The following is a 13,203-nucleotide window of genomic DNA, read 5'->3' as shown; positions in this document are numbered from 1 at the left end:
AATTTCAAACAAAAATATTAATTTCTTACAAAAAAAAATATTTTTTAACAAAGTGCATGCATTTTTAACCAAATATTTTAATTTTCAATTTAATAGTTGAATCTTCATACAAAAGGGTCAAATTTCTACCAAAAAAATGGAATAGTTACATTCTTAGTAGAAATATTAATTGAAAATTAAAAAAAAAAACTGATTTTGAACCACAATGATTAAAAAAAAGAAAACAATGAAAAAAAGAACGTAATCTGATACAGATTTTTTTCTAAACTCCCCTAAGCATAAACACCTTGCAGCACGCGCAACCCCTGATCTTTCTCCATTTGCTAGTCCCCCCTCCCTAAGTTAGGAACCACAGGGCAAAGGGGAGCCACCCAAAAGGTCTTTAAATACAATTACACTTGACGGTCAAAGGGAGGGGAGGGCCCCAACCAATCAGAACTCGGACTCGGGGAAAATGAAGGGAGAGGGTCACTTCCGACATCCCTTAGGGCTTAGGCCCACCTCCAAATATTTAAGTCACGTGCCATCCTGATTTTCATTTAGTCGACACCTTAAGTTCGTCGGGCAATCATTAGCCCTCGAAGGTCCTTCGGTCTTCTATGTTTCAAATTTCTCTCTCCCGAAACTTGAAGCGCACCGAGAGATAGTTATTTTGTTTTTTAATTTTGTGAACAATTGGGATTTTTTCAAAAGTGCGCAACTGCGAAAAGTGTATTTTAGAGTGCAACTTGCGAAAAGTGTATCCGGTTTGTGATGTTGGACACGATGATTTGCCACAGAAATCTGCATTCTTTGATTCCGGAGAATAGCCTTATAGTGAGCAGGAATAATTTGAATTTTTTAAAACAACCCTATGGAGGAGGTGAACAACCGCCAGTCGTCAGAGCTGCTACCCAATTGAGAAGGGATTCCTCAACAGCAATCGTCGACGTGCAGAGTATTTACAACCAGAGTCAGAAGCAATTTATCAAATCTGTAAGTAATCATTTTTATTTTCAAATACTTTTTGCATTAATAAATTCTGTTTATTTTTCAACATTTTGTTAAGAATTATAGAGAAAAATTTATATCATTTGAGAACGCTTTACATTTCATTAAAAACTAAAATATTGTTTTGAAAATTTATCAATTTTGATAAAAAAATTATTCTTTTTTCTACAATATTAATATTTTTGGTTAAAATTAGTTTGATTGAAAATTAATTTTTTTAACTAAAAATGTTACTATGCCATTTTTCTCTTATGAAAAATGAAACTTATATTTTTTGTGGAAAATTTGTCTTTCTGGTAGAAAATTAAACTTTTCTTTTAGCTAAAAATTCAAATACTACATTTTTCGTAACAAATATATATTTTTTTTATTTGGGACACATTGAATCTTTTTGATAAAAAATTCATTTGTTTGATTGTGTCAAAAATACTAATTTCTTTGAAAAACCACTAACATAACTAATGTATGATATAAACACTTTTTAAATAATTTGTAGGTTTTAAATAAATCGCACAAGGGTATTAAAAACCACAAATGTTTCTCAATTCGTTTTTTGTTGCAGTAATAATTTGTCTTAAGTTAAATATGATCTTCATTTTGAAGTTACTTTTCTTTAAGTGAAAAAAATTATCCTAAATAAATGGTTTCTCCAATTTAAAGCTAATATTTTTCTGGGTGGTACAACCTTTTCTTCGATTTTCCTAATTAAAAATGAATTATTTGTAGATATAATTTTCAAAATTGCAAATTTAAGATAGAAATCAACTTCAAGTTATTAAAAGTCAATCAAGTAGCATATTCCAAATAGAATATCTTGTGATAAAACTAATTCCTTTACACAAGATTTCCTGGTCATCAGAACAAATCTAGGGCTTGTTTATTTTTAATCATTTTTGTTTAGCATGAAGGATTTTTAGTTTCTAATCAAAATTTTCTTTGCAGGTTAATGTAACTGAATCCGATGGTCTTCTGCGCAGTTGTGAAAGAGTCGAGACGAGTTGGTGGATAACAATTGTATCTATAGCAAAAGATTGCCAAAGTTCAAATGTTATTCTAAACTATTCAGAGAAAGGGGTTTACCTGAAAACTATCAAAATTATAGCTCCAGGGGAGCCATTACTTATGTGGTTCACTGAAAAGATTCTTGCCTTGATGAACATACCTTTCCTTCTGCCGAAACACATTCAAGGTAACAAAGCAATTTTTAATCACTTTTAACAGAAAACTAAACGAAATTTGTTTTACAAAAATTATTGACATCCTTAACTATCGGATCCGTTTTTGTTTGTTTGGATAATATTTGTTTCGTCAGATCAAATTCATTGAGAGAAAATGTATGCTAAAGTTGCAGAAGAAACATCAACTTTGGGTATTCAATTTTATCTGAACAAAACCAATAACATCAAATTTTATACCCGTAGAGGAAAAAACAGAAACCTTTATAAGTATTAAATTTTATCTGAAAAACCCAACATCAGATTTGTATAGATCAGTGGAGGAAAACCAACCATCATCATTAAATATTAAATTTTATCTTAAAAACAAATATAACATCAAATTTGTATAAATTAGTAGAAGAGATAAGAACATCTTTAAGTGTTGAATTTCACCTGACAAATCCAACAACATCCAATTTGTATAGATTCGTAGACTAAAACCAATCATCATCTCTAATTATTTATTTATATCTGACAAAATAAATTGCATCATATTTGTGAAAACCAGTAAAAGTAAGACCAGCATCTATAAGTCTGGAATTTTGTCTGACAAACCCGTTAAGATCAAATTTGTATAAATCAGTACAGGAAAACCCACCACCCGTTTTAATTATTGAATTTTATCTGACAAAACGATGAACTTCATACTTGTATTAACCAGTATAAAAAGAACAACATCTCCAAATATTAAATTTCATCTAACAAACCCAACAGCATCCAGTTTGTATAGATGAGTAGAGTAAAACCAATCATCTCTAATTATTTAATTATATCTGCCAAAACATTTTGTCTGGCAAATCCAATAAGATCAAATTTGTATAGATCAGTACAGGAAAACCCACCACCCTTTTTAATTATTGACTTTTATCTGACAACAAAAATAACAACCACCAACATCTTTAAGGATTGAATTTTGTCTGGCAAACCCAATAACATAACATTTGTATAAATCAGTAAAGGAAACCCGACCATTCTTTTTAGTTATTGAATTTTATCTAATAAAACAAAAAACATCAGATTTGTATAAAAAAGTAAAAGAAAGAACAACATTGTTAAGTGTTTGATTTTGTCTGACAAACCCAACAATATCAAATTTGTATAGACTAGTATATGAAAAACTATAATCTTTAATTATTGTATTTTATTCGACAAAACAAGTGCCATAATATTTAGTTAAACCAATAGACGAAAAGCCACCATCGTTTTCAAATATTGAATCTTATCTGACAAAACAATAGTATCAAGTTTGTAGCATCATCGTTAATTAATTAATTTTATCTGACAAAACAATTAACATCAGATTTGTGTAAGCCAGAAAACAAGCACCAACATCTTTAAGCATTGAACTTTTTCTGACAAACCCAATAACATCAAATTTTTATGGACCAATAAAGGGAAACCGACTATCATCTTGAATTATTAAATTATATCTGACAGAACCGATCACAATGAAGATGGATAAACCAGAAGACAAAAAACCACCACCATCCTTACTTATTAAATATTTTCTGACAAGACCAATAAAATTTTAATAAAATCTGAATCCAACTAACAATATTCTTTATTTTCCAGGTCAAAACAGGTATACATGTGACATCTGCCACTTTGACTTCGAGTTCCCAAATCCATTGAAGCTTCATCTAGCTCTCAGATGCAATCACTTTGACCAGAATTATCTCTGGGCTAAACTAGCGAGAGATTTTGAAACGTTCCAACCACGATTGAGTCTAAATCTCTTCCCACCGCTACCACCTTTCAAGTTCGAATTATCAGCTTCTCCGACTTCTCCACAAATCTCTCCAACTGAAAGTTATGCAAGATATCCAACGGAAACTTTTCCCATGAGAACACCACCAACGATGACTGAAATCTTGAACAACAGTGCCAATATCAGTAGTCCAACACCATCTCAAGGATCACCACAATCTGGAAACGAGACTTCACCTGTTCTGGACTATTCTCATCGCAAATCTTTGGGGAATCATCACTCTGCTTTTAAGCCTTATAGCAATCAGCCAATCATCCAACCTACTCATGTTGCGGAAAGAAAGGATCTGATTATGAATTCTTATGAGGGAATTCAGGGACCAGCTTTGACGCCGATTCCATCAATGACTGTCAATCAGGCCGCGCATATTGAAGCTGTTTATAGCAATTTAGGAAAAACGAAAAAGGGGCACAGATGTGGTTTCTGTGGGAAGGTGTACTCCCGAAAGTATGGCCTGAAAATACATATCAGGCAAGTACCTATCCAATCTTTTTAGTATCCAGTTTTCTCAACAAATTCTATACCCTTCATTCAAAATCGTTTTTCCGAAATTTTAGCTAATCAAAATCTTTATTTTCAGGACCCACACGGGGTATAAACCACTTCAGTGCTACGTTTGTCACAGACCTTTTGGGGATCCGAGCAATTTGAACAAACACGTTCGTCTTCATGCTGATGTGGATCGGGAAACACCTTACAGGTGTAATATTTGTGGAAAAGTGCTCGTAAGGCGAAGGGATCTGGAAAGGCACATTAAATCCAGACACCAGCGGGAAAATTCGAGCCATCTTTCGGAAACATCCTCCGATGATTTGGATGTGTAGGCCTAGATTTTTGTAAATTGGTAACACAATTTATCGCACCGTCCTTTAAAAAAAAACTATGTCAAGCTGAAAATAGGAATCCAATGACTTTGATACAAAAATTGGATTTTTAACTCGAATTGATCGATTTAATGCAGGGAAATGATGTTCAAGGTCATGTATCACTTAACCGATTTCTTCTTTACAGAGATTCTTTTGCAACAATTAACGTCCCCGAAAATTTAGATACCGACATGAAAATTTGGAAATTGAACAATACTAAGAAATGCGTATTGCGCTAAATTTCTAGGATTACAAACATATATTTTTTTAATTTTTGGATTTTTTTGTGTTTCGAGAAATTGGGAGCACACATTCTTTCATGTCTTATACAATTTCTCAACATTTCAACCCGATATCTCAATTTTTGTGAACGTGAGCTAATGCGAAAAAATTTCTGTAATGTAGGAAATGGAAACTTAAAATATGGCCCTATAAATATTATATATAATATATATAAAATATTAATTTTTATTAAATTCGAATGGTTTTCAAATTGAGACCTTCAAACATTAATGTTCAAAATTGATTTATTCTTGAATTTGAGAATTTCCAAATACCAACGCTTTTTAATTTGAATTTTTTCAAATTCAAAGATTATTTTATTTTGAATTTGAATGACCATTTTATTAAATTTAAATTCTTTTTGGATTAAGGTCTTCAAAAATTAGTTACATAAAAAGATTTTTTTTTTAATTTGAGAATATTCAAATATCAACGCTTTTTAATTTGAATTTTTTCAAATTAATAGATAAATTCAATTTCTTTCGAATTTCAATTACCATTATATTAAATTTGAACTCTTTTTAAATTAAAGCCTCCAAAAATTAGCTATAAAAATTAAATTGTTTTTGAATTTGAGAATTTTCAAATACCAACGCTTTTTAATTTGATTTTTTTTTTCAAATTCAAAAACAAATTTAATTTCCTTTAAATTTAAAAGCCTTCAAGTTTGAAATAATTATTTTAATAAATTTGAATTCTGTTTAAAGTAGGGCCTTCAAAAAATAGTTTTTTTTTTAATTTGAGAATTTTCAAATACCAATACATTTTAATTAAAATTTTTTTTCAAATTCAAAGATAATTTAAATTTACCTAATTAGTTACATAAAAAGATTTTTTTTTAATTTGAGAATATTCAAGTACCAACGCTTTTTAATTTGAATGTTTTCAAATTAAAAGATAAATTCAATTTATTTCGATTTTCAATTACCATCATATTAAATTTGAACTCTTTTTGAATTCAAGCTTCCAAAAATTAGCTACAAAAATTAAATAGTTTTTGAATTTGAAAATTTTCAAATACCAACGCTTTTTAATTTGATTTTTTTTCAAATTCAAAAACAAATTTAATTTTCTTTAAATTTAAAAGCCTACAAGTTTGAAATAATTATATTAATAAATTTGAATTCTATTTAAATTAAGGTCTTCAAAAATAGTTTTCTTTTTAATTTGCGAATTTTCGAATACCCACGCTTTTTAATTTGAATTTTTGCAAATTCAAAGGTATATTCACTTTATTTGGAATTTGGATTACCATTATATTAAATTTGAAATGTTTTTAAATTAAAGCCTCCAAAAATAAATGATGAAAATTCAATTTTTTTTAATTTTAGAATTTTCAAATACCAATTCTTTTTAATTTAGTTTTTTTCAAGATAATTTAAATTTATCTTGAATTTGAATTATCATGATAATAAAATTGAATCCTATTTAAATTAAGGCCTTCAAAAATTAGTTTTTAAAATTGAATTATTTTTGAATTCGAGAACTTTGAAATACTAACGCTTTTTAATTAGATTTTTTTTCAAATTCAAAGATGAATTCATTTTTTCTCAAATTTAAAAGCCTTTGAATTTAAAAAATAGATTGTGATAAATTCTAGTTCATTTTAATCTTATATGTCGAAAAAATCCAATTCGAGAATTGACTTCTCATTACATTCAAACCTGCCTTATTTCAACTTAGGTAGAAAATAGTGTATTCGACTGTAAAAATATTTAATAACAATGTACAATTTTTTATTTAAATGTATTTAATAAGAATAGGTACAAAAATTGGTTATCAGTGATTGACCACCTCTACGAGACTAATAATAAGAATTAATATAAAAAAAAAGAGGAAAAAAATAAAATAAGAGAGATTAGAGCTTACAATGTAGATAAATATTGTATGTATTTAAATTTCATTCTACTTATGTATTTTTATGTTAGTTTATAATATTGTTGACTTAGTTGGTAATAACTAAAAGAGAAAATAAAATTGTTATCCTTTTTATGAATTTTCTTTGTATTGTTTTAATTGCGCTCCGCGCGCGTGTCCGGTTTTTGAAAATCTGTTTTTAGATTTGTGGGGAGGAAGAGTTCATAAAAAAAATTTAGTTGGACTAAGTATCTGAAAAAAAATTGAACTCACAGTGTGAAATTCCGGCAGTTTTTATACTTTCTTTATTTAAAACTTCGGCCAATTTTTTATTTCAAGCGCAATGAGAACGTGCCTATTTTTTCTTCTTTAATTTGAAACTCTCGTAGTTTGAAATTCCTGAATTTTTTATTTGAAACATTTATTTATTAAATTAAACATTTATTTATTAAATTAAACATTTATTTGAAACAGGTACATTGCTTTAATCGTCGGCGTAACTATATTTTAAATTTAAAACACGCATTTTAGTTTTTTTTTATTTGGGACCGCAAAATTTTTTTCTTTTTGCATTTCAAACTCCCGTAGTTTTTTATTTTTATTTGAAACATTCGTTAAATTTTATTTGTATCTCCCGCAGTTGTTCATTTATTTGATACTCTTCCAGTTTAAAATTCCCGCTCTTTGTTAAGTCATTTTCAAATGATAAATTCCCAATTTTTTTGTTTGTCTGTATTTTGTATTTTTTTGTCGTATTAATCCCCAGCAGTTTTATCTTTAATTTAAAATGTCCAGTGTCTTTTTTTAATTTTAAACTCCCGCAGCTAAAAATCGTGTATTTTTTTTATTTGAACCTCCCGTAGTTAATTTTCTAAAAATATTCTGCTAAATTAAATGTTTAGTGTGAAACGTCCACATTTTATTTTTTTATTTGAGAGTCCCGCTGTTTTGTATTTTGTTAATTTTCTATTTTTCAGTAACGCAGTTTTTTTATTTATATTATTTTATTTGAAACTTTCCCAGTTTCAAATTCCTGCAGTAATCAATTTCGAGTTCTAATACTGAATACAATTATCCTGAAAAATAATTATTTTCCTAGTTATTATAAGAATAAAGTTTAGTCCCATGTATTTGGTATTATTGTTTGGCCCTCAGCATGCAGACATCTTGGGTATCCCCACCTAATCTGAAATACCTAAGGACTCAATTTTAAAATGTGCGACCAACGCACCTACTAAACTTCAATGACCATGACGTGCAATTAGCAAAGCTCTAAAAATGATAAACAATACATTTAACATGGCTATTTCAAATCTTAGAAAGTATTTAAGAAGTTACGAACGCGTAGATTATACGTCGAATGGCGTTTTTTATTTCCTTCTTTTTCGACGTTTATGTTTCTGTCCTTCTTTTTTGTCTGAAGTCCTTCTTTTTTAAGATTTTCACGATATTTGCATTTTTTATTGCGCAGACCTAAATTTTGTTTACGATTTCTCTCTAGGAATTGTGCTTGTTGAAACTGCCGTGGGGGTCCGAGACCATGTCGAAAACTGAAAAACTAATAGACCTCTTTTTTTAACGTGCGTCGATGGAAAAAGAGGTCCGTTAGATTTTCGACTTCAAAACGGCCCGGTTATGTTTAAAATTTTTTTTTAAGTTTTATTTTCACTTTCTTGGTCTAATAAATAATAATAATCTGTCGCTGTGAGTTTAAATTTCTATATTTATTATCCACAGATCATAATCACAGGATAATCTCTTTTGTTTTTCAAATAACGCGCCAAAATAGGCTAGGGGCGGAAAATAATTAATGGTGGGAGGTAGCGAGGAGTGGCGGGTCCTTTTCCTACCCAGTCATCTGGTCACAAAATGCGGCGACGTCTTCACGACATCGTTACGACATCTTTACGACAATTTTACGACCTTCTGTGTCCGTGTCGTTATGCTGCGTTTACGATATCGTAAATACGTCGTCAGATCATACGACGTTTTCAAGATATCGTAACGACACCTTAACTGCATGGACATAGGATATCGTAAAGTTGTCGTAAAGATGTCGTAACAATGTCGGAAATACGTCGTCAAATTTTGTGACTATTAGGCATACAATAAAATTACTACTGTTAGAACTCTGAGCTGATATGGTGAAGTGTAGGTTCGTTACCTGTAGTTGAAAGGTTGAAACTAATAGTATCAAAATATAGGTAGCTTTTGGTAGACGTGCTAAATGTAAAGAGACATACACAAGTAAGCAGTTTTAGTGCCGAATAACCAATTATAAATCCGGTTACTTTGCTCCTCCTACTGATTTCGGCATTTCAAGCCAGTGACAGTTCAAGGATACTGGTTCCAAAGTTCAAATTTTATCACCGTAAAACGTCAATCTCTTTGGGTGACAGTTTCCTGTTTGTAAGACCAAATGTCCTCTTTTCATGGTGTCTGACTGGCACCATGATCCATTAATGATACTCAAAATAGCCCAAGATTTCAAGTTCCTAACTACTTTCAATTCTACTTTTTTTGTGTGCTTCCCTGTAACATGGCTTACATTAAGAGGTATTGAAAAATTGCAAGTATCTAGTGGTAACGTGAGAAATAATAAATACTTCTGTATCCCGTTTTTGTCCTCCCGTTTTGAATCTCCACAGCAATAAAAGTTATCTCTTAAATTGAATCCCTTTCTATACCTAGCTCCAACAATATTTTTCTGAATACTTTTGGATACGACAAAGCAACCGAGAAAAAGAACAATGTTAATCCCTTTTAATTTAGCACATTTCGCTAATTTTAGTTACTCTTTCTCAAATAAGGGTACCTTTTCACGGAGATATGTTTTGAGTTAATCGTTGAATTCATTTCACACATCGAGTTTGTATCGAGGTTCTCAACCAATCAACTTTGCCATAAACTAACAAAGTAGCTAGAAATTAATTTTATGAAAAATATTAATTCCACGATTAATTAAAAACAAGCCTCCGTGAAAATGTACCCTAATAATGAGGTATGAAGCTTTTCAAAACACAGCATTGGTCATTTTACGGTGTGAGAATTAATTTCAACACAGATGACTGTGCTAAAATATAATTTTTTGAATTTCTGAGCATGATTTTATATTTTTGGAATTGATCATATTGGAACAAAGCAAACATTTTACGACAAAGAGATGTATTCTCATAAATAATCTTACTAGATTTGGCAAATTTCATGCTTTTGGAGCACATTCTAAGGCTTTCAACGAAAATGATGTTTTTAATTTACTTCAGGTTACGTCTAGCAACTCCAAACGGTTTTGAAAGTGATTTGAATGTTATTAGTTTAATCGCCTAATGAGGATTAAAAAATGTAGGACAGAAAAGGCATTCTTAAGGTTTCAAAATTTCTAATACCCTTTAATGCAAGACTTCTTACCGGGTTGTTAGTCATGAAAATGAATGACCATATACTAAAAAAATTGATTGATTTTTAAACTCGCAGTTTATATAAAGATAAATCACGGTCAAATTGAAATACTTTGCCTATTAAATCCTAAAATTCTCATGTTTCCAACATATAAAACTATGCTGTAATTGCTTAATTCCTGCCAAAGACTTTTTCATCTGTTTCCAAAAAAAAAATGGTTTGTTCATCATTACTTTCGCGACACTGATTTTAAATTAGAAATTGCATCACATCTTTAGTCTCCTAAACCAAGAAATCTATCGTACGTAATAAACTAATATCAAAATCAGCAATTAGAGGCGCTATTTGTAGCATAATTTAATTTTACGAAAAGATAAAATCTTATCAAAAGTTTAATTAAATGCAAATAATGTAAAATGACGAAAGAGATAGTGGCTAGAGTTTGAACTAAGAAACATTCAGTAGATTATTAATTTGTTGGACTGTTAGAAACATCCTTAATTAGTGTGATTTCTTTATTTGACGATCATGTGGACCTTGACTAGCATTCTCTGTTTCTCCTCAGTGGTTTTGACTAATTTTGTTGGTAAATATAATAATATATATATAATATTTTATGTGTGTTCTTAATTGCAGTATATTTATTTTTTATTTGAAGACGTTCAAATAAAAAGAAAACTTTTTCAATCAAAGATCAAATAGTTTTAGACGCTTTAAACGAGTTCCGGTTTTGCTGGGCCCTCTATACATACTGGTTGGGACAGAGCTTTTTCCAGAAAATGTGTTTTTTTTTTAAATTTTTTTTGTATTTGAAAATCGGGGAGGGTTCTTGCGCCTGTATCTGGCAAGTGTTTGCTTTGAGACATATTTGAAGCGCCATAACCCTTTAACGCCCGAAATGCCACGTTTCCAATACTTTTCCAGCGGCTTCTTTCAATATGAAAACGTCTTTAAAAAAATTCAAAAATAATAACTTCATATGTAAAATCGTCTCAACTTTTTAAATATGTTATGCAAATTTCGAAAAATGTTCTATAAAGTTATAATTCTTTATTTATAAAAAACGCCAATATAAGAATGACGCTACCAGTTTACTACAATCTGTTTAGATTTCCAGAGACTGATTTAGTAACAAGGTTAGTGCGAGAGAACCGCCGAAACTGCTCTTATATTGGCGCTCTGGTGTAATGTCGACTTCTTTTCGTAATTTCGCTATTTCTTGAATTTAGTCCGACACTTTTGAGTCAACAATTTTTTCCTAATTCACTCTCTTTTTCTTAATAACAATATTGTACTCATATTAATTAATGTCTCAGTTCATAATAAATTTGTCTTATTTAATTTTTGGAGTTATTAATTGAATAATTTGAGTCTAAGCTAACTTAAGTATTTTCCCGTTCACTAAACTAATCAAAATTTTATATATCTTTCTGTTTCCTAATTACATAAGTATTTGCTTTTCAATATTCATCAAATATTATTTCGCGAACCAAGGGTTACCTCTATTTAAAATATTGTTATAGCGGTTGGCGATTATGAAACGGAATACACATACGTATAGATACATTGTACATGCTTGTATAGTTCTTTGTGTTGAAAGACAAAATTTTATAAAAAGAATTATGTTATACAAACAGTGAAAGATGGAACATAAGATAGTGATTATTATTTGAACAAAATAAAATTTTCAAGAATATTCATTTGTCATAGTCTTATGGAAATTCTTAATACGTGGATTCCCTCTGTTACAACAACATGAACACGTTGACTTACATTGTTGGTTTCATCTTGTTGGGTTTCATTTATTTCGTTGGTAAAAATAATAATATTTATAATATTTTAAGTGTATTTTTAATTGTACTATTATTATCTCCTATTCCAATTCTATCTAATGAAAACGACTCTTTGTCACCCACCTCACAAAATTGATGCAATTCTCGTGAAATCAAACTTTCAAAATAAAATATCCAATAGTTTAAGAACTGTTGAAATATATAGGTGAGGTTTTTTACGAAATCTCGAATTTCTTAGGCTCACATATGGAGAAGCACATTGACTCCTAGTTTTATAAAATCTAACTTTATGGTTAAAGGTTGAACTACCTTGTTGAAATTTTATTTTTTAAAAACATCTTTTTACCGTGAAATTTAACTCCTTGGTTAAAGTCGCTGCGTCATTTACCAACAGACAATAATTGTTCTTCTTCGTGCCCAAATGAAAACAGTCGGTAAGACAGATCATTTCATAACTCACATCAATCGAATATCTAGTAAAAACGTGCATTAACAATTGAGCATAGGGTAGGAACCTACAGTACTGTCAGTCGATAAAATAGAAATTTGATATACTTTTATGCGGTGAAACACACACGTATGATACCTCCAGTCAGTGAATTAAGAACCTTAAATGCCTTTAGTTAGTAAATCAAGAATCTAGCATAGATTATTTTCCCAGTCGACGACATAGGTTTCTACTTTACCGACCAAGATGCTAGGTACCCATGTATGTGGAGCTTAGAAAACTTAGAAAAACCCAAGTCATAGAACTATCTAGAAATATCGGTAGAGTATGAGTAGCTGAGTGGAAAGCCCGCGAAATTCGAATCCAATTATCTACTTGACACTTGAGTAGGAAAAACAGTTTACCGAAAGACAATAAATGTTAATTTCCATACTAAAATACGTTCTGATCGATATGTGACAGTACTTGTGAAGGGTTTTTTAATAAGAGCGCTACAAAAGTTTTTTTTAAATAAAACAAAAACGGTTTTGGATATAAATGAAATTCTTTATTCATGTGAAAGTACATTCGATGCCATTATGTA

General features: G+C 30.1%; 1 protein-coding gene across 1 annotated transcript; it reads left to right on the top strand.

Annotated features, from left to right (window-relative positions):
• Positions 1-618: 618 nt before the first annotated feature.
• LOC117173716 (PR domain zinc finger protein 13) lies at positions 619-5,243 on the top strand. The gene is made up of 4 exons (XM_033362360.1): positions 619-975; positions 1,933-2,179; positions 3,780-4,446; positions 4,556-5,243. Exons 1-4 carry the CDS (start codon positions 754-756, stop codon positions 4,797-4,799), a joined length of 1,380 nt encoding a protein of 459 aa, XP_033218251.1. The 5' UTR covers positions 619-753; the 3' UTR covers positions 4,800-5,243.
• The last annotated feature ends 7,960 nt before the right edge of the window (positions 5,244-13,203 follow it).

This window comes from Belonocnema kinseyi, chromosome 1, assembly GCF_010883055.1.
Source record: "Belonocnema kinseyi isolate 2016_QV_RU_SX_M_011 chromosome 1, B_treatae_v1, whole genome shotgun sequence".
Lineage (NCBI taxonomy): Eukaryota > Metazoa > Arthropoda > Insecta > Hymenoptera > Cynipidae > Belonocnema > Belonocnema kinseyi.
The sequence above is the reverse complement of the archived record's forward strand: the minus strand, read 5'-3'. Positions and strand labels throughout refer to the sequence as shown.